Source organism: Danio rerio, chromosome 23, assembly GCF_049306965.1.
Source record: "Danio rerio strain Tuebingen ecotype United States chromosome 23, GRCz12tu, whole genome shotgun sequence".
In the NCBI taxonomy this organism is placed as follows: Eukaryota; Metazoa; Chordata; class Actinopteri; order Cypriniformes; family Danionidae; genus Danio; species Danio rerio.
This window is the reverse complement of record NC_133198.1, coordinates 33,940,434-33,967,172: the sequence shown is the minus strand read 5'-3', so window position 1 is coordinate 33,967,172 and position 26,739 is coordinate 33,940,434. Positions and strand designations below refer to the sequence as shown.

General features: G+C 33.7%; 1 protein-coding gene across 1 annotated transcript; it reads right to left on the bottom strand.

Moving 5' to 3' along the window:
* selenoi (selenoprotein I) lies at positions 1–25,110 on the bottom strand. The gene is made up of 10 exons (NM_001329437.1): positions 24,936–25,110; positions 17,654–17,722; positions 16,961–17,069; positions 13,477–13,551; positions 12,721–12,983; positions 9,657–9,765; positions 9,482–9,530; positions 6,469–6,649; positions 6,157–6,339; positions 1–2,908 (listed from the first exon to the last, which is right to left on the bottom strand). Exons 1-10 carry the CDS (start codon positions 24,990–24,992, stop codon positions 2,801–2,803), a joined length of 1,203 nt encoding a protein of 400 aa, NP_001316366.1. The 5' UTR covers positions 24,993–25,110; the 3' UTR covers positions 1–2,800.
* Positions 25,111–26,739: the final 1,629 nt, after the last annotated feature.

The window sequence follows — 26,739 nt, the reverse complement described above, 5'->3', positions numbered from 1 at the left end:
TACTGTGGATACGCTTACATTTAATGGGGCAGCAACAGATAATGTTACAACATGGCTGGATTTTGTTTTACAATATGCAGAGGTTTGAGTGTTTTAATCCCACTTCAGATTAAAAAAAAAAAACAATGTATATACTGTAGTTTCTTATTCGCCAAAGCATCACACAAATGCAGTTACACAGCACTAAAAGGGATAGTTCAATGAAAAATGAAAATGTACTCATCATTTACTGACCACAAAGTTGTTGTAAAACTGTACAATTTGTTTCTTTTTAAAATAAAAGAAATACAAAATTGAAAGAATCTTGGCACCAAACAGTTGACATAAATCCATTGACTCCCTTTTTCCCCCTACCATAGAACTCAATAGATAAATTCCAATCTAGAGACCATCTATCATCTTCAGAACACAAACAAAGATATTTCTAGAAATAATCCTGGAGCTCCCTCATGCTCCCTTTTCCCCATGGGACTCAATAGATAAAGTCAAGCATCTGGTTACCAAGATTTATCAAAATAACTTCTTTTGTGTTTTAACAGAATAAAGAAACCTAAATAAGAACAACTTGAGGCTTAATAAACATTAGCTGAACTATCCCTTTAACAAGAGTACTCCTGCTCCTCACATGGGATGCTTAAAAATATTGACAGTAACACAAAAAAAAAAGAAAAAAAAGTATACTTCTGACAGTAATGCATCCTCTGATGCTGTGCGCTAATAATTTGTGTAGTACATTTGACCTCAGAGGAGCCACCATCAGACTCTATAAGCAAACACTCTATACTACAAACGAAGAAATAAAGCGCCATCTGCTGGCTAAACAAACAAACAATTAACATTTTGCAGGAGTGCCCTTAGGAATGCATCATCACAATGTCCTTCATCAAATAATCTACTGCAGAAGTGTAATTAGATATTAACATTTTAAAATACACTTTGTATATGACAGTATGACAGATGATGTACACTATTCATCCATATTTCGGGTTTCCTGTGAAACGAAAGGTGTTGGAGAATGACAAATAGGTATTTAAACTATTATTGAGATTTTTAAAAAAAATTAAAAGCAATGTTATACCAATTGAATAGAATGTACATGTTTAAACATCTGCTTCTCACAGAAACAGGCATGAGGTTTCCAGAGTGTATAGCGTAAAACATACACAGATAGATAGATATTTATATATACATACAGTACATATGTGTGTATACACACAATCATCCTATATATCATAAGTCTCCAACTCAATTCCTGGAGGGCCACAGCTCTGCACAGTTTTGCTTCAACCCTAATCAAACACAGCTGATCCAAATAATCGAGGTGATCATAAGAGTTTTGAACACCTTTATTAGTTGCAGACACTGTTTGTTTAGGGTTAAATCTGCGGCCCTCCAATAATTGAGTTTGGGACCTATGCTATATATTTATATTCACACACACACATACATTCAACTCAGACACACCACTGAAAGTAAACAAATAAAAAAAAAATCCCCATAATCTAAGCCTCAGTCCACCAAACAGAAACTGATACGTAGACAAAAAAAAAAGACAACTGGAATGAGGTTGACAGGTCGTGACACCTGTAGATAACAGACATGTTGGTGGCACACAGACTAGTGCTTTTATCGTGTTTAAAGAACGGAGCAAGGTTTGACTCGCTCACTCCAAGTGCGCCCTCTCCTGGTCTGGGTTTGAAGCGCACTCTTCATTTAAGCACAAATAAACTCAATAAAAGCATACTAGTGAAGCAACACAACAAACAAACAGACACAACAGAAACTGAAAATCGGCACGCAGACACACCATCACCAGTGTAAGAATGAAAACAAAACAAAAAAAAAACAAATCCCAAATAAAGTGGTTATACAAATTCATTCTGTCAGATGAGCTCGTGTTTTGAATTGTGTGTGATGTTATTAGCTGATTATGTGGTCGTTTAGGTGTCATTACTACAATTCTATATAAAGATCAGCGACAGCACCATTGTTTTAAATAAGCAATCAAACATCCCTGTTCCCTCATACATATAAATAAGCATCAGATGAACTGAAAATTAAACCGTTTTCCCAGTTTACGTACATTGTTCATTATAGAAACGCAATTCGTAGCCTCATTATGCTTTGACAACACTGGATAGTACTTCTTAAAAAGTGTTTTCATCTAAATTGAGGCAAAAATTAAATGTAAATAAAATCGAATAAGCTAAAGACATTCATCCCATCCTGTGTGTGTGTGTGTGTGTGGATCATGTGGCTTGGGAGTGAGAGTGACTCATCTGAGAGCGAGTGTATAAATGAGATTAACCATTCAAGGCTTCTAGTATCTCAGCTGAAAAGCACATTTCCTTAGGAAACAAGCACAATCCCCAGCTTCACGGATACCAGACAACCACACAGTCTCCACTTGGAGCGAGCAACACAATACGGCTCTTTCTGGGAGGAACGGGCCGAGTTACACGGCAGCAAGTCGAGGCACTGTAGGTCCTGGGCTCAGTGGGTCCTGCGTTTCTGTGCTATTGAGTCCCATGGTGTAATTGTGCCCATGATGTCCTGTGACGCAGCTCTGCTGTTGGGCACAGTGGGCACCGTGGTGCCTTAGGGCTGGATGAGGCCTGTGGCACAGCTCTGTCTCAGGGATCAGTGGGCCCTGTGGTGCAGCTCCGTCCTCCTGCTGATATAGCAGCATCCTCAGAATTAAAAAGGCGTGTTTGGTCAGTACAATTTGGTTTCCTGGTGTTAACAGTGTCTACTTGGTGAATGGTGAGAGTCGGCTGGCTGAAAGACATGCTGGGACAGTTTAGACCTCAGCAGCCTTCAGGCCGATTTTCTCCTCGTCCTGTCAGTCCGAATTGGGCTTTTTTAGTGAGAAAGCGAATATGTTAAAATGATCGCTCAACTGCTTCACCTGCACAGGAAGACAAGGTAAAAACAAAGGATAGAGAAGTTTAGAATGCTTAAAAACTGCAGCTCACAAATAATCTGAACCTTTTATGTACTATATTGTACACCAGGCTTTATTACAAATTTATAAATATTAAATAACTGTTTTAGATAATCACTGAAGTGATAGATTGATAGACAGACAGACCTGCATGTAGCAATAATATTATTTATTTATTTAAAAAATTATACATACATATATATGTATGTATGTATACACAGTTGAAACCAGAAGTTTACATGCATTCTAAAAAAAAGGATTATAATTATTTTTTTTAAAAATGTCTGATGGTAAATCATACTAAACATTTACTATTTTAGGTCCGTTAGGATTACTTAAATGATTTACATTTGCTAAATGCCAGAATAATGAGATAATATTTTTGAGAATTTTTTTATTAATGTCTAGACAGTCAAATGTTCACATACATTTCCTTGCTATTTTTTTTTAGCTTTGCTTTTAAACTATATGACTTTGATCAGTTGTTTTGTGTATCCTTCCACAAGCTTCTCGCAATAGTTTGAAGGAATTTTGGCCTATTCCTCTTGACAAAATTGGTGTAACCGAGTGAGATTTGTTGCTCGCACAAGCTTTTTCAACTAGGCCCACAAATTTTCTATAGGATTAGGGTCAGGGCTTTGTGATACCCACTCCAAAACATTCACTCTGTTGTCCTTAAAGCACATTTGAACTAATTTGGCAGTATGCTTAGCAGGGCTCGAAATTAACCTTTTTGCTTGGTAGCACCGGTGCTCCTAACTTTAATAATGTAGGCGCATCAGCCAAAATTTTACTACAACATTACTACAAGTTTTATACAAACTTATTTATTGCATTTGAAATCAACAGTAATCAAACTAACAAGAAAAAAAAAAAATATATATATATATGCAAGCGTGAGGAAAATATTTCTCAACAAAATCCTGTTATCACAAAAAAATCAATTTTTTTAACATAACTGAGCGATCAAAAGGTACACAGAGTGCTCACCGGCCCTGCACACACTGCTTGACATGGATGAATCTGTTAACGGTATAACTGTGCTGTTGTCACGGGTGCTGTCTGATATTGCACTGATGTTTTTGACACATACTGTTACTGAACCTTATAATATGCATACGTCATGTTAATAGCAATACCGGTCTTTTTATGAGTAGCGAGGTTAGTCAGTGCAAGCCAGTTTGCGATGGTGTACGTGGTGTTAAATTTGACATATAGCTGCCACTAGCACGGCGGACAGCATCTGGCGACTTTTCATAGCGGACTTGAAGCCAACGGAAGTCTTTTATCCACTCTTCAAAAAGTATAGATGGTGGTGGATAAACATTCAGCACATGATCACTAGTAAGATGCGTCATTATTTGTAACTAGATGGTTTCTAAAACAACATCTGTCAGTGTTATCTTCATTCTCATCTTCAGCGCTTTACAGTTTTTCGCGGTAGTAGCTCTCTCTGTCATCCCAAGCCAGAAGGCATTGACTGAGTGATTGACAGCTGATATTTCAGTGCAAGAGCAGTGGTGGGCCAATAAGAAGAGCGCGAAGGCGGGCAAGCATTACGGACTTGGCTTTGTTTACTGCAGCAAGTTGACATGACAACTGTTTTAAACCATTCGCGTTTCAAGTGCTGGGATGCATTTTATACACTCGCAAAAATGCTCCCAAATATATTTCGAGGTCGCATAGACAAAATTTCGGGCGCATATGCGACCAAAATGGACGCAATTTCGAGCCCTGCTTAGGGTCATGGTCTGTTTAGAAGACCCATTTGTGGCCAAGTTTTAATTTCCTGGCTGATGTCTTGAGATGTTGCTTCAGTATTTCTACAATGTTTTTTTTTCATGATGCCATCTATGCTGTGAAGTGGACCAGTCCCTCCTGCAGCAAAACAGCCCCAAAACATAAAGCTGCCGCCCCCCATACTTAGCAGTTGGGATGGTGGTCCTAGGCTTTCCCCTTTGTCCTCCAAATGTAACACTGGTCATTATGGGCAAACAGTTCAATATGTGTTCCATCAGACTATTTAACCGTTGTGCCTTCAATTAGCCCCCAAAAAATGTTGTCAATTAGCTGATAAGAAACTTCCAAAACCTTGACACCATCATCTGAGCTTTTTCAAAGGTATAATAATCAATAGGATGTAAACTTAACTTTTCAACTTAACTTTGTTCTGTAGACTATCAAAAAATATTGCTAAAAGAGACTAAGAATTGTGACATTAAAATGTTTATTTTTTTAAATTAAAAACTGCTTTTATTCAAGCTAAAAAAAAAAAACCAAATACTACTTTCTCCAGAAGAAAAAAATATTATTAGACATACTGTGAAAATCTCCTTGCTCTGTTAATTAGATATTATAAAAAATTACAACCTACAAAATTTAAACAAAATTTTTTCAATATTTTTGCTTCTCTTATTTTTTCCTCTTTTTTTCAAATTTGCATCTAATATTTTTTCACAACATAAATTTGGATGTACTTGTTTTTGGACCATTTTCGTAAGTTATTTTGTTAGATAAGCTCCAGGTTTGTCTTCAGTGCTGACTAAGCTAATATAATATTTTATATCTTCCAATAAAAATATGAATTTAAAAGATAGATCTGTGTATGCTGAGCACTGTATACAATATATATATATATATATATATATATATATATATATATATATATATATATATATATATATATATATATATATATATATATAGTGTGTGTGTGTTTCATTCATAATTTACTGTTAAGGTTTTAAATACTTATTCTAAATAATAATTATTATTATTATTGTGCATTTATATAATAATAATAAATAATAATAATAATTATTATTATTATTATTATAAAGTTAATTATAATACATAAAATAGAAAATTACAGAAAACTAATGTATTTTTTATAAAACTAACTACATAAAATATAAGCATATATAAATGTCTTTGTGATTAAAATTTGCTTTTTTAAATATATTATTTTACATTTATATAAACAAATTATAAATTAGCAAACTAAATGCATAAAAAGAGTGTGGAAATTTTTTTGTAGCGTGTTGTAATCAGTAGTATAAAAATAATAATAATCCTAATCATAAAACATTATAATAGATTTTTCATTTAAAAATATTAAATATAAATAATTATATAAACATTACATAATCAAAATTATACAAGTTACATGCTTTTTCATGACTAATAAGCAGTATGAGCAAGTCTGTACTTACAACCGAGACTCCGTAGTGTATGTGAGTGAGCAGGACTACAGCAGTCCATATAAACAAGACTAGCGATTCTCCTCCCTGCACAGTCCCAGAAATCACTAGCAGCACCACGATGCTCATCGGCAACAACAACAAGCTCAGTGGCTTACATCGAGTATTACTCATCTGGCACACAATGAGCTTGCACTGACAGAGAGAAGCAGAGAAACAGAGCATGTCAGCAGCAGACATCCGACAAGATGCTTTAAATGCACATGAAAGACATCCATTGTCATGAACGCAACAGTTGTCAATGCCAAGACCGAAATCACTCACTGTAACGTTGGAGAAGGCCGTTCCCACCATGAGATAAAAGATCCTGGGCTGCTTCTGGACGATGTTTGTTGGAGAGAAACTGATCCACAGTGTAGACAGCACGAATAAAAGCACAGGAGAAAAAAACGGCAACAAGGCCTCATACAGTGAACTGTGCTTCAAGGTGTTGTTACGATACGCCCTGAAACAATACAGAGAGAACAAATATCTCAGTTTTAAAGCATGCTTTATTAATAATACATTAGTGAAGTACAGTGCAAAGCCCCACTCTAAAGCCAAATTCTCTGACTTCCATGACCTATAATGAATAGAAAAAGGCAGCTGTTGTGCTGAGCAGTACCATCAGAATTTAATAATTCTGTGATCCTTGAATTGAGATTGTGGGATTTTATTACATTTCTGCAGATAACTTGAATTGTCTGAAACACAGCACAGTGCTGTTTCTTCTTTCGTGCGTGACCTATAGGTTGTTTTCACATGACATCATTGATGACGCACACAATTCAGAAGGAGGGCAGGAAGTGATTTTTATACATAGAAATCACTATCAGAACATCAAAATGTTTCTGTTTTATGTTTATAACCCTCTCAGGCTCAAATTAAGTTTTAGAAACAGGAATATTTGTTGAAAATTATCATATTGGGTAGTACAATAGAATCCTGACTTTTTTTGAGACCTTGACATGCAAGGCATTCTGGGATGTTGCAGATTTGCAACATTGGCCCAGTGTGGTACTTAGACACTGACGACTGAATATGATATGAACAATAACTTTTAATATTCAACTTTTCAAACAATGTAACAAATTGCTTTTCTGTGGCAGAACAACAACAAAAACAATATGGGATCCAAATCCAATATCTCAAATCCTCATTGAGTAGGTCATGTTTCCAAGTCACTTTGTCATGTGGTACTCCAAGAAACAGTTTTTGTCTTTTGTTTCATCTGGTGTGCAAGTCGAGAAACTGTTTGCTGCTAATGGACAACCAAGTCCTGCAGTGGTACTTCTGAGTAAAAAAACTCATAAAATATGTATCTGGAGTAATAAGGTAGTTAATTTTTAACTGTTGCAAATCTGCAACGCCTGCCTTGAGAGGGATAATTGTTTAAATTGGCTAAAATGATAATTGCCGAACAGCTTTTATAGACTTCCAAAAGTTTTAGCTCATAAAGGGGGAAAAGGTCAAGAAAGTGGCTAAAAACAGAAGAAAAGGCTGCATTTTTTCAATACATTCATGTGTACAAACTTTTTTGAATGTGATAAATCATTTGACAGCACCAATAAAGATTATATACATGCCTAGCTATGTGTGTAAATGTTAATGTGTTATACTGTAATAATCAGATAAAAACACACATACAAAATCCAGGAGACTATAAATAACGTACCTTGCCATGTAATCGCTGAAATTAAATCTCTGTCTTGTTTTGCAAAAAACTAATTTACTGGCGTTTCGGCAGAATAAACAACCGTATCGTGAACATCGAGAACATGCACAGCAGCGGTGAATATTTGTTAATGGTGAGTTCATCGACAGAACAAAAAAGAAATGCAATGCTTGCAACAAACCTGGACGGTTATTATTGTGGAGCTCTTTTTCCCCTAACAAAAATAATCAAATAAATAATAACGTAGACTATGTGTACTGAAAACTTTCTGAAAACTTTCAATTGCAATGCGCATTCAGTCAAATCCTACATGTACAAGGCGATATCCATTGTATTATTTGCTAATTTTGGAAATATTAACAATATTTTTCAAAAGGTATTGTTAAAGAGATTTCAGTTTTGTTTATTTTGATAATTTAGAGTCATTCATGTTTTAAATATAATGTAGTAGGATTGTATATAAAGACTTTCTCTCTTTGCTTCTATCAGTGTACACTTCATATAAAGTTCAGAGACCAATAGTTTGAAAAAAGGTTAGTACTAAGATGAGATCAGGGGGAAGCCCAGCCAGCCTCTATCCGATACCCAGGGCTCTGCGATGGTTTAGAAATTTTAAAAATTGTACCAAAAAAAAACAAAACGATTACAATTGGCTTAAGATTGGCAATGAAAAATCAGTGCTTCAAAATTCAAAAAAGTGCTTCAACTTCAAAAAGTGCTAAAAAAAGAGAAAGAGAACAACTAAGATAATAGCTGCGTCCCAAATGGCACATTATACACTATGCACTATGTACTTATGCACTTACACACTCAACAGGATAGTACATGTATGTAGTGGCATCCCAAATGGCACACTAATGTTTTTTACTAAGCGGAAATTCAAACCGTTTCCCTGATGACGTTTGACGGTCGCCAAATCAGTGAAATAAACGACCGAATTATCAAATAATACCTGCCCTGAGTATAACCGCATTCACCATCGGGAGGCGCTATAATCACTCTTGTAGGAGATTTTGCTTTCACCATCCAAAATAAATAAACTATACAACATGTGCGTCCGATAGCTCCGCCCCTTCCGCTACGCAAGCAAACCTGCGGTCGTTGAGTGCGTGAAGTGTCCATCATTACACACTTCATTTTAGCGGCTGAATGAGTGCATCATCCGGGTAATTAAAGTGCACTTATTATTTTTTGAGTTTTCAGTGTGAACACACTATTTACACTATTTATACAACAAAATGGCATAGAATAGTGCATACGTATGCGATTTGGGATGCAGCTAATAAAACAACTTAATAAATGCTGCAAATGCTCCATTATTGCAGCAAATTCTGAGAAAAGTAAGCAAAAACTAGCCATTTTAGGTCACAATAATCAGATTGTTGTCCCCACAAAATTTAGGAGGGACTGGTTGAGTGCTGAGCAGACAAAAAACAGCAAGAGACTGTATTTTAACAGGTACAGTATGGTGAATACATTTGAACTGCGTTTGACTTAAAAATGGCAGTACAAATTCCATGATACTCCAAAAATTCTATAACCCGTGGGAACCTTGAAAGCTCTACTGAGTTGTATTTTATGTGGGATAATACTAAGCCGCAAGAGATCTGGGGTGAAACTTACTTGAAGACATTGTAGAGACTCATTGGCAGAGTTACAACAAATAAACAACCTGAGAAAAACAACACGAGAAAATCAGATTATTCTTTCATTTGCATTTGGTCTGAGAGCCAATGAAAACACAGTGTATGATGTTTTAACCGTAAGAAGAGCCAACGAGAGGGCAGAGTTCACTCACCGATAATCATAACAGTGAAGAGATCTCTGTAGTGAATGTTCAGAAACACAGGTTTGTACCACGTTTCCACTCCAACTACTGCTGTTATAATGTAGACGATGGAGATAGTCTGAAAAGAACAAACAAAAATGATTGATTTAAGTTGGTAATGGCTTTTTTGGGATAATTATTTTCATTCAAGGATCAAGCAGTACATTTACGTGCACACTATACATGCCATAACAGTGGGATTTTTGCAATATTGTGATTACACTTTGCCTCACGCAAAAACGAGTGAACACTATTAATCTCATAATCGTAATAACCATAACAGCAGTTTACAGTTACTCTTATGTTTTCACCTACAGAATAACGTAGACTAACTATATTCCTTACACAACATATCTCTAAATAAATTCTTAAAGGTCGTAGACAAGCTTTATAACTATGAAATCTTTATTTCTCACTTTTTCACCCCTGAGCACAGCACATACCCTCATGTTTGCAGGAAATTTCAGTAAGTTTGTTACGTCCACCTAGTGTGCTTGAAAGCTAGGGAAGGGAGACATTTAGGCCCAATCCCAATTCTACCCCTTAGCCCTTCCCCTTACCCCTACCACTCGTTTTGCACGTGTCCGTGAAGAGGTAGTGGTGTCCTAATTCTCTTTAGCTTGAAGGTGTAGGGCTAAGGGCAAGAGGTATACACCCCTTCAAACAACGATTTTTCAGGACCACACTCGAAACCAAGGGGTAGGAAAAAAATTCCCAGAATACACTACCTCCAGCTGCACCCGGAAGTAAGAAGATCCACTAATTAGTATTTTTGTCATTATTACAAATTTTTACAACAAACAAACACGTTTTAATATATTCATAGCCGTGTTTGTGTTTTACCGTCATGCTTTAAAAAAAAAAAAAGAGGCAAAAATAAAAACCGCTAAATTTCGCGATCTATAATCCCTAATAAAAACTCCTGTACAGCAGTCCCACAACATTCTGACACTTGATGACACTGAAATACCCTGTCAGAAAAGACCAGTGGCTGGGAATGGGCTTTTTACAGTGTCTGCTATAATGTTAATGTGGTTTTTGGTGTGTTTACATTAATGAATATGCATCTGTGCAAATGCACAGTCTTGTTCTGATCTTGCCACATTAGATCGTTATGATAACATAATACATGGCTTCAGTGATTTCCTGAAGATAAATACCAAAAAATAACACAACTGGAATCACTACAGTAGTCGCCGTCATCTGAACTCATATAAAGCAAGAGATTGCGATGACATATGATGACATGTGCAGATGCTGTAGTGCTGTGCCAATACATAGAGGTAAATTTTGAAGCCCTTTCCCTTAACCCTCGGCTTCAAGGGCTAAGGGGAGAAGTAGGGGTACCAAAAATAGAATTGGGATTGGGCCTTCGAGCAACGACAATATGCATTTGCGTTTTATTTATGCATCATACAATATTACAGACTTCATGAAATTAATATTATATTATCACAAATTGTTAAATAAATGATATTTTGTTGAATAAATGCTTTGAAATGGGGATATTTAAACGTCAGTTGTGGGTGATGACCACATGGAGCAACTCTCTGCAAGAGAGAGCCTGAAAGTCAGGCTGCAAATGCTGTTTGGATAATCTTTGTGTAGTGATAATGTTTATATTGATGAAAGGTCAGTCAAGTTAGCATTAATTTGCATGAATTAAATGTTTTAATATTTTAAACTGTCAAATTAACTGATTGTACAGTTATATAATTTCAAACTTTCATTTAAAGTTATTAAATATAACATTAACTTCAAGTAAAACACAATAATAGTATATTGTGATGTTGGTTTTTAATAAGACCAGAAAGCAATGTCTATTTTTGCCAGTGAATTGAAGTTATACCCCCTTGTACGGACCACTATTTTAACCCTGTACAGAATGCCGTTAATACCTATCGTTTTCCGTACACATGCATGGGCTGCAATTCCCTGATCATTTTTTCCCCCAAAAACTACAGGTCCAAAAAACATCAATCAAAATTTGGATTGTGCAATAGGTACACACCTAGAGAATGATCACACAAACATGCTTATCTGGCTTTCATTGACAGAGGAGTGGTCGTTTGAGTTTGCTGAATAGCGAAAAGTATACAGAACATGGTTAGTCGACGTTTACTCATAAACAGAATACACAAAATCATAAACAAAATCTAATTGTGATCATAAACAGGTGTATAAGTACAAAATATTAATCTACTGTGTGTTATATGACAAAAACAAAACTTTATCTTCAAAATTTGTTTGACATATTTTTAAAACACACTGTAAACATTTGGCATCAACAAGATTTCTTTAAAGAAAAATAATATATAAATATAATAATATTTATTTATATATTTTTAAGAAAAATATTTCAAATAGCATTGTTTTCTAACTTCCTGAGAAAGTATGGCTGCCACTAAATTTTAATCAGCATAATGGTTTTCAATACTGATAATATATTACAATGACTTGCCTCAAGTAATGCAGATGGAAATTAATAGACAAATAAATTATATTTTACATGTATTTATTTTAATTGCATATTAAAAAGTATAAATATAACTGTTATCTTAAATCGCAATATTTCACAATAATTCTTCTGCATTTTTAATTAGCACAAGATTCTTACCTATTTTTGGCTATTTTATAATGGTAGTATATATATTTACTTAATAAAATATTTAATTATCTTGATTTAATAATTGTAATTTTTTAAGAGTTTTCACCTTAATCGATAGGACAGTAAAGATGCACAGACAGGAAAGTGTGGGGAGCAGAGATAGGGGATGGATCGGCAAAGGACCTCGAGCCGGGAATCGATCTCAGGTCACCACGAGCACCTCTGTGCTATGTGTCAACGCACTAACCACTAGGCTATTATCTTTATTTAAATTATTTACTATATTTCTAATTAGAATATTAATCTGATTCAAATTATATATTATAATGATACATATTAGGCAGATTACAGAAGCAACAACATAACTTTCTAATAAAATTTACCAATTAATAATACACTTTTTATCATACTAATCATAATACATACCACTTGACTGATGTCGTAGCCCCAGGGCAGAAACAAAATTCCAGTGTTGTACTTCTCCCAGTGAGACAGGATGAAGGAAAACAGGACGACCCATAACAGATAATAGAGTGTCACCACGCTGACCCCCGTCTCACCCCGTCCAAAGACAGAGTACACTGTGGCAACAAAAAATACACAGGCCCAGCTGTCCAGACCGTGATCAAACAGTTCACCCAGAGGAGTGCTGGAGTTGGTTCTCCGTGCCTGTTTTCCATCCACACCATCTGCATATGCACACAGACACACATTAACAACCATTTTAAAAGAGCACACATGCCTACAAATGCAAGTCTTATGTGTCTTGCCATTACATATTCAGAGATTTTCACATCATTCACATTTGTTCTCTTCCAAAATAAAGTGCTAATGAGCAATCTGCTGCATGTTCCCATTTTCATATGTAAATGTGTTTTGTAGCTTTATAACACTCAAATGTTCTTTTTGGCCAAAGTACTTACCTAGTGAGTTATTTAATGTATACAGCATACTTCAATAGCTTAATAAATGTCCACTAGTGAGACTTCATTTGTGTCAAAATACCAGATCTGTGCATTATGCCCTTGCATTAATGCAGACTAACAGAAAAAATGGTGTCTATTATGCTGGTACTATTTAAAACCAAATAAACTGAATTTAGGATTCAGAACACTAAGTCCACTAGCTGACAATATTTGCCCCTAACAATAGCACTACAAAAATAAAACATAAAAAGCTTACCTAAGGTATAAGCTAGAAAGTTGAACAAACCAGCAGCAATCCACACCCAACTTGGCACATGCGTGTGGCCTTCACCTGTGCCAAAGAAGAATACCAACACAATAATCAATTACATCATTTCATTTATTATACACACACATATATATATATATATATATATATATATATATATATATATATATATATATATATATATATATATATATATATATATATATATATATATATATATAAATAAACATAATTTGTCATATATATACATAACAAAATGTATAAATAATATCTATTTTTTCTATTTTTATTCATTTTAATTAACTTAGCAAGAATATATCTTTTTTTTCATCTGGAGAAAGTGTAAAAAAAATTTACAATTATTTTTAAGGTCAATACTATTTGTGCTATTAACAAATAATTTTTTTCAGATTAGCTACATTACAAACCACTGTTGTGCAATGACGTGTCAAATTAACCTAAATGGCTTAGTTAGCCTGACATAGTAAAACCTTTAATTTGCACATTAAGCCAAACACTTGTATCTTGTCAAATAAGTTGTAAAATATTAAGTACTCAAGTAAGTCATCATGGCAAAGCCCTTGGGAAATATTTTGAAAGAATTAAAAATGTAACAGGAGGGCTAATACTGGACATAAGCATAAAACATAAAAAACAGAATCAATTAAAATAATTTGCAATTGAAAAATGGATAAAAATTGGCTAACATGTTTTGGTTAATTTAATTCAACAAATAATTGGAGATATAAAAAAAGCACCAGATTTATCTCATGTGTGAACAGAATCAGCACTTTGCTGGGAAACAGGCATAAATTATCAATAACAATGGAAGTGGCTGTGAACAAGTAGATTTTCTCCTATTTAATAAATGACAACACATTTTTAAAAAATCACGTTATCTTATGTTCACAGGTAAATGTTTCCATGAAGCTTGGCAATTTTTTTTTAATTATGAAAATAACTCTTGCTCTGAGATAATTAATTTTAAATGACAAACTTTGGTTTCAGCATGACTAAAATTTCATGATATGGTGTTGAGAGAAATCCACTGGTTAGTCCAGTTATCTAATCACATGAGCTGTTGAGGCAGTCACATGAGTGTTTTTGCTCTGCTTCAACTTACATTGGATAAATCATAGTTTTAAGCATGTTTTCTTTTCAGAAAAAAATGAGCTGGTTCTAATTTGGTCCCACAAAATTCTTTTAAGGGCATTTTAGGATTTTATGTTTATCCTGGCTTGTGTGCATAAAAATATGCGGATGGAAGCATAGCTAGTAATAATATTATTGCAAAATTTGACATCAGATCATTTATCATATAATTTATAATTGCTTGACTTTGCAACTCACCATTATCAATGTAAAATTTATTCAAACAAGCATTTATACATATGAAAAATGACACTGCTCTATTTAACAAATGCTCAGCTGCACAGTCTTTAAGTGAAAACCAACAACACCACACTAGCTACGTTTCCATGCAACAATATGAATTAAAGTTATGAGCAAAACTGGATTATCACATCCCAAAAAAAAAAAGACCATCCAATAAGATAACAAAATCACATCCTGATTAACTGGCACCAAATAATCAAAATAAAAACTAAATTTGCTGTCATAGAAGTTGCATGAATCTTTTCTTTATTCAATACATTACTTGCACCTCAGAAGACAATGCCGACACATAATGAATGCGTGGTGGTGTTTAAAGCCTTGAGACGTCGAGAACAGATGCTCTTCACAATTCTGGAGGTAATTAATATAATAAAGCTAATACTAAATGGTTAAGACGTTTTAGAATGACCAAAACAACATTTCAGATGTTTTATAATATGCTCAGACTGCTGGTTTGTCCATTCACATAAATTTATCATCATACAATCTTTTATAACAAAATCACATGACTTTTTTAATGTGCATACTGAAATTTGTTCTGTAAAAGTGTTTCTACTTATCAAATAAAAAGTTTACCCTCTTAGTTATGTGCATCTTCAAAATGTATGCGCATCTTGGTGCATATCTAAAATGCACATGTGATGGAAACATAGCGACTGACAAACACACCGCTTCACATGTAGGATGGTGATTTGATTCTTAAAACAAGCGAAATGAAGCTATAAAGTTTGATGACAACAACCAAACAAAACAAAACAAAACAAAAAGACTTTTACAAGTAGAAGAAACAAGAAAATTACTTGCATCTTTCAGACAGATTGTTTCCTTTAAATGTAATTTTGATTTGATTTCAGCTTTCTTACAGAGGTCGTAAATCACTCTGGCAAAAAAAAAATTTCAGATACAAACAAGATTTCCCCAATTTCTTCTGGCACGTTGTAAGGGCAAAAAGCGAAAGGCACCATCTTTAGCTGCTTTGTTATTCGTTTACAAAGAGGTGCAAGGAGGCGGAAGTTTTCTCAGAGGCAGGCACATGTAAAGTACTAGCTGGTTACATCTAAACTGGCAAATATAATTTTAACTAGGTCAGTTATGGCACACAAATTAGGGCTGGACAATAATTCGATATCAATATATATCACGATAGATTGTCTTTCAATAACGGTGATATGATTTTGAAAACCATTTCTGGTATTTCGATATACATTTGCATACATATGTTTTATTATACATCAGATGTTATGCCTTTCATTTGTCACTGAATGACTTTCCGTGTCAGAATGAGCGTGATGTCACTTGTGTGATGACGTACATCACAGATACGCACGCTGCCACTGCCAGCCAGCGCTCAGAAGTTGGTTAAGCTGCTCCGTCGCAGAAAGCGACTTTTTTTTATTTAAAGAAAAGTTAGAAGAGCCTGGAGGTATTGGAGACTTTGCATATTCAGCTTGCACACATTTGTAGGCACATACATCTATTGTGTGCATTCTTGGCAGTTTTTTCATGTCTTTTTAATATTGTCCATACCGATATCGGAATTATATCGTATCTACCAAAATTAAGAAATACATTGTGATATAATTTTTTGCCATATCATCCAGCCCTAACACAAATACAATCAGATTGTTTTTAAAAATAAATTGTGTATAAAAAAAGAAGCTGAAAGTTTTCTTTTTAACATGTCTGAGCTGGTAGACACATCACAAACCCAACAAAACCTAAAAAAAAAAATAATAAAATCTACAAAAGTGAAAATGTCATCCAATACCATCTTACGTTTTAATAGATATATAAAAATAACACTCTATTGTTTTTCCTTTTAAATATTTCCTCCGCCACCAAACCTATAGTGTGTTTTGGCTCTGTTGTGGATAAGAGAGAGCTGGATATATGACTACAGAAGTGGCTGTGTATTAACAGATGACTAGTTGATAATTTAGAGAATGATGAGCTGGAAGTGAGACCTTGATCCTTGTCATATAAAACAGTAACAGCATATTTTTACATCAAATAAAGAGAGGAAAAATAGAACATCAAAACAATTACAAGCTGACACACCAAAGTTTATTATCCTCACCTGAGGCATAAAAGTCAAAGTCGAAGAAGGATAGCATGGTGAAGGTGAGTACCAGGAACATGAACCCTGTAAATGTGATGAGGTTTGGGGCAAGCCATGTGGGTAAGACCTGAGACACAACAAGTGAGCAAAAGAGAGAGAGAGAGAGAGAGAAATTAGCAAGTTGCAAATGGTCTGATCTCTGTCACAGGTAATCAGATCCAGACGGAACATTCATGAATGTTGCATATATGCAATTCAATGAAAGCAAAAGACAGAGTAATGTTATTCTTTGATGTGAAACACTTCTGTAAGCTTATGGATTTTATAAAGACATTTCTTCAATAAACTGTTCCTGATAACACAAAATAACACAGAATAAACAACGTCTGATAAAAATATATATTATTCTTATCAATACAATGTTTTTTAAAAATTAATAATTGCATTTAAATTAAATTTAAATAACTTAATATTATATTTCTAGTATGGCACATTTGAAAAGTCTTGCGATTTCATGCATCTATTATTTGTGTAAATAAATAAAAAAAATAGTACATTAACATTATACAAATAAATAGAACATTATATATTATATAGTATTATAATCATATATCTTTCTGGTGAAGTGATTATTATTTTATATAAGGGCTGTTGTACATCTTCTGGGTAACGTTCAAAGTGACAGTGTGCTGTGAAATTGATCGTTCTCACCTTCACCACTGAGTTCCAGAAAGGGTGCATGACGTAGATAGAAAGGGGGTTTGAATCCACAGCGCTGTACTGTAAAGAAAAAGATGACAAGATATGCAGAATAAGACAACGCATTAACACCCAAGTCGACAAGCACCAATGTTGAAAAATGCTATCAGAGCATTTCTTCACTAGGAACTAATTTGTCATACTGTGACTGCTAACTTCAGAAGACATGATTAAATAGTAAACCACAATGACCCTGCTTGAAGGTTTTATTAAAATGACATTAAGTTTTTCACCTTGCATTAGCATTAAGGATTCTCTGATCAGGATTTTTACAGCCGATACTGAGCACCAATTCCCTGTCAATGTGATCAAACGATACCAAGTACTGATTTTGATGCTTCAAGTTTTATATAACTTTGCCATTGCATAAGGACATTTTTCCCTCTATGTATGAGATCTCGTCTCATCAAAGAGAATAAATTAAGGATGTTGCATACATGTAATGATCAGAAGCAACTTTACAAAAAATTATTAGAAACAGGTAGAAAAAAATGGTAAGAAAAATGACTGACAATTCGTAAACATTGCTCACATTTTGTAGCACTGTAGGGTTGTACACTCGTAAACAAACACTTGTGATTGGTTCATGAGATCGGCCAGATCATCAATCGAATCGTGAAATGTGATTATCGGCCGATTTCCTGCCGATCGATCGAAACATCCCTAATTAGCATGCATTTAAATATAACTCAAGATAGACCACTAATGTTTAGGTTTTGTCAAGACTCTTCCCTCATCTTTCATCACATTTTGCATCACTTCCTCTGGAATGCTTGGTATAATACAGTACTACTGAATAAATGAACCCATGCTATGTGGCTTACAAGCAGGCAGGAACGCAAGTGAATGCAAAGAGTAAGAAAATGCAGAAAAGAATGGAAACCTTGTTTTGGTAAATTTTCCAAGAAACATCCAAGAATGATCATGTGTTAAGTCAATAAGTAGAGATCGTGTGGTCTTTTGTGACCGTTCAAATGCATTTTGAACACATGACCATTTATACTAGTGCGTTGTAGTAGTTTTGTTTTACAATAAAAATGCTCCTCATCCAAACAGGTGTTGTCATTACGTTTCAGAAAAACTGTCAGTCCATACTATACATTCTAAAACGTATGACACATGACCATTCAGGCTTACTGGGCAAGCATATATAATATGCTGGCATCTGTACTTGCAGTCTATTGGTTGTGTAATGAGATGTCAAATGAGATGGTAACGCTACACAATAGTACAGACGACCAGTCAGAAAGTGATTGTGAATATATACACTACCATTTTTAAGTTTGCATTTTAGTCCTAGTCCTTAGTTTCCAAACTAGAAGATCTTTAGTTTCATTTTGCATGTCGAAGAAGCTGTAGTAGTATACACACTAGGTTAAAAAGTCTGTATTTCTAAACAAACACACACTAGTTTAAATGTCACCTAAGAAAACAATTTAATCTTTTTTTAACCATTTCAGAAAGTTAGTTATTAAGCACTTCAGACCCCGCTTAACACCCGTATTTAGCAACATCCATCTTAAAACATTTTATTAATAAGTGAAAACGGGGCCTAAATTTCTCATTCACTTCTTTTCAGATGGTTTGCAGCGAAGGAAAATATATTAAAATCTCCAAACCCAATTTAGAATAGCTGAAATGTAAATTATGTCTATCAAATTTCTTCTACTAATGTGTGCTGTGTTTCTGAATTGACTGGAGATCACTTTACACTTTCACTCCCCCTAAGCATATGTTCACTCTGACACATTTGAGGCTTTAGGATACGAACGACTGAAGCCCTGAAAACATCTGGATCTGAAAAGGTCTGAAAGAGAATCCCTGAAGCCTTGAAATGCATACTCTCCAAAAAAAAAAGCACAATTTAAGTAATTATTCCATTTTGACTGCATAAAAAATACATACTGTTTGGTTAAAATAATGTCAGAAAATGAATGTGCACAAAACTTTTAAAAATTTAAAAACTGTTAAAATGTAAATATTAATGTCATTTTGTTTCTGTTAATATAAAACACTGGTACAGGAACTTAGCAGTAGCAGTAAGTGTCAAAACAGTCAACATCGTAAGCTAGCATTAGTTCACACCTTATTTTGGTTGTCTTCTTTAAACACTGTGGTTCATAAATAACTTTGCATCGACATGTCACCAACCAGTCATTAGAGCACACGTAGTAGACCATCTATTTTCTGCTAATACTTTATTCTAATTTTCTTTCAACAGGGATTCTACACATCTTGGCCCTCTGGTCCACTTTCTATCTGGCATTAAAGGGATAGTTCACCCAAAAACTAAAATTCTGTCATTTACTCGCACTTTATTTATCACAAACTTTGAGTTTCTTTTTTCTGTTGAATAAAAAAATAAATTATTTTGAACAAAATCCAGAAATATGTTACTATTGACATCCATAGTATTAGTTTTTCCTACAATGGATAGTATTTGTCTTCATCATTTTTTCAGATATTTTTCAATACCTTCTTTTGTGCTCAACAGAGGAAATACACTCATAAAGGTTTGAAACCACTTGAGGGCGAGTAAATACATTTTTTTGTGGTGTAAACTTTTCCTTTAAGATGCACTTTCATCAACCTGATCACAAACAGACGACACTATACCAAAAAAAAAACTGCCACATTGTAAAGCCCGATAAGTAGGCCCACACAGAATCTGCACACACTGAAATCCGCAGATTTTTAGGTCATTATTGAGTCTTTTGGTTAATTTGAGTAAATGTGTGAAAATTTATATTTATTCAGTTTTTTTATTATTAATTTCACTAATAATATTGACTAATATGAAAGTGTTCATTTGATTTATTTACAATACAGTGGGTAAAGTAATATTTTCTGTCTTTTAGTAGATATATTGAGAGACTTGCTTCATTTAACAAATAAGTGGATCTAGATGGATTTGCATCGTAAACATTAAATAAAAGTGAAAAAGGTTGCATGTTTTATTTTATATATTAAATCTTTAGTTGTGATACTCCCAAAATAAATCTGCATAAATTCAAATATTTGTTACAAAATTCTCAGCATAAATAGCAAACAAATGTAAGCCGATTCGGTCTGGTTCTACCGATAAGTTAACTCTAACTGTTTGAGGAAACCAATTGTAACAAACCATTTAAGTTTTGAAACCAAATGGTCTGATATATGGAGTCATAAACACATATTATACATGTTGATAGTCAAACATTTAGAGTATTAGCAATTTAAACATTTTAAGTTCAGTTATTAGAACAAATTAAGCCCAAACAACTATACTCAAAATGTTTCTAGCATTAGAGTTAAGACATAAAACATAATTGATTCATAACTCAATTGGTTTAAGTTCTGCTTAATAAAAGCAATCAATAAGAGTTATATTAACTCATAAACTAAGTCAAAGTAACATTGTAAAATATTCATACATTAATCTAACTTCTAACTTCATTTAGTAATTTTCACTGTCAGATTTTGCAGTAAACTGTTGTCATTCAGTATAGCAGTGTAACATGAATTCCTTTACACAGTAGTAAGTGCACTAAAGGGGCACAACCAAATCTGAACAAAGGATGCATGTTAACATCAGATAGAAAAGGTAATGGATCTTGTATGTCCACCTGTGTTTAGACACTGAAAAGAAATCAACACCTGAACAATGAAAATTAGTGAACATTTGTCAACAACCAAATGTCTAAAATATATTTAACTGTACAGCATGAACAGAGGTAAAGAAACATACATTTTGCAAGAGGGGCTAGTCATGTACTGTATGTTCAACGTCCCCTACACATGTGCAAACATGCAGTGTAAAAATAGCACTTTACCAACGTAGCAGTCTGTACACTTAACAGCTCAAAACACTTGAAGTAAATAGATGCACCATATAAAGTCAAGAGGCCATTACAAGGAGGCATACAGGGTAAGCAACACTTTAATTCACAAGTTCTTTCACATAACCACTCAGAAAAGCACAAAACTGTGTCACACCCAGGAATTCAACCCCTCGACCCCTCAAGATCCACACCCATTTAACCAAACCATCATGTTCACAGATGCTGAACACCAACATTAATGTTAGTTAGTGACCAATACTGATTAATTGTATAGGTGTCCAAAAACTGATGTGGAAATGATTGTTTATTGTTTATTTCAACTAATATATAATCACACAGTAATAAAACATCATGTAATAAAAAACACATTTGCCGATTTTCTGAAATGTCTAACAGTATTCGGGTACAGATATTGAATAATAACAATGCAGGAAAAAAAGTTCTAAATACAGTTCTAAAGTCACCGGAAATTTTAAATCAAATTATTTGGCAAAATAATTCCTCTTGATCCCAGATTGTGTATTTTCCATATCTGTCATCTGAACTTTGATGTGACCTAACATTAAAGATTTCTGTTTACTTTATGTTTGCTGGAAGCTAAACATGTAATTGCGTGTTCTTGGGGAAAAAGAAGACAGTCCTGGTGTACCTCAGTGGATAAAGGGGATGATCTCTTGCCTTGCCTTAGAAAAGATAACCTATTTTTTGAAAAATAAAAATCATATATTTTGGTCTATTTGGAAAATATTCCATGACTTTTTGGAGAATCTAGATGGTGACTCTTTTCTTGAGCTGACAGACATTGAAAGTATATAGATTAGATAAATATGGTATTGCTGTATTACTTGATATTAGTGTTGTTATTTATTTATATATTTTTCAAAGTGTAATAAGTTATTTTGAACCTATATTATTCTTGCCATTTTTTGTTTTTGGATTACAATTTTTTTGCTAAGCTGAAAAATTATACCTGTAAATTTGTATGCCAATTTTTAAATAAAAATCGTTGTAAAAAATAATGCAAAAATGCTTTCCTTACTTTGCTTTGTCTCGTTATTTTGTCCAAAAATACTAGAAATTCTTAGATCAAGTTGTTTTGTTTTCAAAAATTATGTTTTTTCTTTAAACAAGCAAAATATTTACCGCTTTGAAATGTAGATATTTTTAATAATCTTTCCTAATTATTTTTTGGCATGAATAAATTCCTTATAAATATAGTAATTAAATACAATTCTGTAGCTCTTGGTCAACTTAACCCATACTCAACATTGTATATCTTGCGATGTTGACTATTTCGGATGGGCACATTGTGATATCGATGCTGAAACAATATATTATGCAGCCCTACAATATGTATTCTATTTTTGACAAAAACAAAACTAATGCTGCTAGTCATTTCAGTTAAAAATAATCAGATATTTTTGCATAAATTTTGGTGCACTATTAACTAAATTTGACATCCTCCTAGCTAATGATTTACACAAATTACACATTAAATTAGGGGTGCCCAAACTTTTTCGTATAAAGGGCCAACAACCAAATATCGTTGAGAACCATGAAGGTAAACATACCAAACTATTTTACATTTAAAAATAGTTTTTAAATGTAAAATTTAAAAGTTGATAATTTCTTAATTTATTAGAAACATTACTAATGTAGAATAATGTTTCAAATGATAAGATATTGCAATAAAAACATAAACAATCACATTTATAACAGAGTGGAGTTCAATGCTATCAAACATTAGCCGCCTTTGCCTTAATTTGTTCACGATCTATAGTGTGACAGTAAGTACATTTAAACTAAATCTGATTAATTTACTTGAAACATTTAATTTCAGTTAATTTTTAACAATAAACCAAACAAACAAAAGGTTGCATTAGATTTGAAATGACAATCTTGAAACCATCCCCATCCTTCTCCTCCTCTCCTCAGATGGGCCAAATCAAAGGTTACCATCGGCCAACAATATTTAAAATATTTTGAAACAGTAAACAAGTCAGACTAAATAATTAAAATTAATCATTGACTTCTGCTGTCTTCATTGGTTTCAGATTTCTTTACAATTAAAATTGGCATATTTGTATATCTTTTCTGCTGGAGACAATGTTGTCCTAAAAATCTTATTAAAATGTTATTAAAAAAATTTAAAAAAAATAAAATAAAAAAATCGTACACATACATTAGCAACAGTATAGCAGAAAATTTTGGTGGTTTTAAAACCTTGACTTTTCCAAACCGCAGTAAACCTTGAAAACAGTGATCATCTCATGCCTAGTTTGGGCATTTCTGCATTAAATAAACAAGTTATCTTTTCGGTTGTTGTTTTCTCTTGAACACACATGTCAATTATGTGATGAAAAACTTACAATTTCAGCATTATTCCTTCAGAAATCTTTCTAATATAGAAATTTGGTTTTCGAGAAACTATTTTTGTATTATAATTGATATAAGAAACTATTTGAAAGATAAATATGTCATATTGCCGTAAGTGTCTTATGTCTCATTTGATCATTCTAACACACATCCTTGCTCAATGAAGAAAGAATTTAATTTGTTAGCTTTTCCCTTTGCTTTTGTTTGTTAGTGTTTTGATTACCAGTATGTGCTTATTGGTTTCAATAAATAAATATTAGGTCTACTACAATTAACACACAGAGTAGCCAACCTAAAGCAATAAAGAAATAACTTACAGTGATAATATAAAAACTAGAATCATAAAAACAAGTAACAGCTCGCGTTTTTGCAAACAAGGAGGTTAATAATTGGATAAACAAAGAGCTTTGCATGTCAATCCTTTCAGGTGTTGCTGCTTGCTTCTGTAAGTTACCTCAGAAGACCTGACATTATACTCTACACCATTATCAACAGTTAAAATGTGAAAACAACCAATAATTCTAGTGAAAGCACAGAGTGATGTGACTCGCATGCAAATAATATCCATACATCCGTGTTGGAGGCGGAACCACGAGCCCATCCCTTCATAATTCAACATGATTTACAAGGTAACCAACAACAAGAAGCAGTTCAATCGGATAAAACCAAGCTGGAGGTCGTGTTTGCATTCAGCTGGCAAAACAACACAGTCGCATAATGTTTAAAACAGAAGATCTACTTTCACTGGCGGTTTCATGTCACAGTGACACACCGGTGAATTAACCGGTTAAATCCACGAGCGTGTCTCGTAAACCATTAAAAATGCTGTAATGACTAAACCGCGAATCAACTCATCAATCAAAATCTGAGGGCAAATACACCGTTTCTCTTTAAAGGTGGCAATAAGACGGCGTCGTCCTTTGCAGAGAGGCATTCACACCGGTAGACCTCATGCTGTCACGATAGCACGGTTTGGCTAACCGACACGCTAAACTCCTACACATTGAGGTGAATATTGTGAATAATTGCGGCCTCACCTTGTATTTATCAAAACCTGAGAGTTGTTCTTGCGTGACATAGTGGTAGAGAGCCATGATGACCGCAGCACGGCTCTGAGGAGACCCGAAATCCAGCACCCGTGTCTCGGCTCGGATCTCGGCGTTCGCAGTGGTGCGCGTGAGCGGTGGCAGTGCAGTGGTGGCGTGACGCAGAAACTCCGCCCACAACCAGACGCGCTGTTTCATAATAAAAGTACGCGTTAGAAATTGCCAAATAGATATTTACGAATGTATCTATGGAAAATTGCTATAAAACATTTTAAAGGTTGTATTTATTATTAGTTTTTATTGTCTTATAAGGTTTGTATGTGTAAAACAAAAACACTCGTTTCGATTTCTTTTGGAGACCACCCCGATACCAATGTAAACATACAACTTAATAAAAACGCACGCATTTTGTACTTTTGTTTAAAAAATAATGTAAAATATATATTCTAGACATGCACACTATTTGAAAAATATTTGATTGTAATGAGTACTGTAATGATTATTTATATATGATCATTAACAATTTTGGTATTATTTTTTATGTCACTACGGCCTCTCATGTAAATAAATATATAATAAAAACCCACGTATAAAGTATTTTGTTTAAAACTATGACGTGAAAATATCTCTTCTAAATATTTACAGTATTTGGCAAATATTTAGTATGTATTTTTCAATTTAAAACGTGTTTTTAACTTTTTTCATTTTAAGTATAATAAACTCTAGATGATGGATAATAAAGCCAAAAGTGTCTTCTTTCCAAAGATACAGGAACTGTGAAAGTAGACTAAAACTACTGTTTCTGGTAAACTTTTATAGTCCAAACACACCTAACTGTATAAAACAACTGTAAATATTGCACTGTACAAGTATTACCAAAATAATCATTCTCAGGTAGGTTGGTCTTCTAAGGTTTTTTTTACAAAAAATTAAAATAAACAAGCACATGAAATTATTATTTTTAAATGATTAGACAGATTAAACGCATTCGAAATATTACTTTTACATTGCAAACAGGGTCTTAAAAGTAAGTAGATTCCCCTCGCCTTGAACGACAAGACTTGGAATTTGAAGGTCAATGACATCTGAAAGATTGAAACCCCCTGCACTACACTATCTACCCACTAGAAGTCAGTAAATATTTATGAATGGAAAAATCAATCACAAACTTGATAGAAAGGTTATCATGCATGCTCACAATAAGTTATAACTTAAACCAAAAAGTTACTCATTTTCTATAATATGTAATGACGGTTTTTCTTTGCGTAAAGTTGACACGATTAAATACCGTTGGAGTGTGGCTTGATTTGAAACTTTCCTTTAAATCACATATTATTCATATTGTAAATAAAGTTAACCTTGGAGTTAGTTCCATACATCGGTGTAGACAATGTTTTTCATTTAGCGTTCGCAAGAAACCTGCTCTTCAACTCATTTCCAATTTTTGATTATTGTGATATTGTTTATCAGACTGCATCGAAATTAGATTTTGCTCCTCATAATACTTCATATAATAGACTTTGCAGATTTGTTCTGGGTTGTTTTTTTTACACACATCATTGTATAATGTATGATCTACTGCAGTGGTCATCTTTGTACACAAGGCATTTCACTGGCTTCAATTTATATTTATATGTAGCCTATTTATTTTAAGTATCCACATTATTTTCCTTAAATTATCAAGCAAGACATTTTGTTCAGATTTATTTTTTACCTGAGGATGTTATTATTTAAGTAGTGATTTGATTTATGGATTTTTGTATGTATATGTAGTTAAAGTCAGAATTATTAGCCC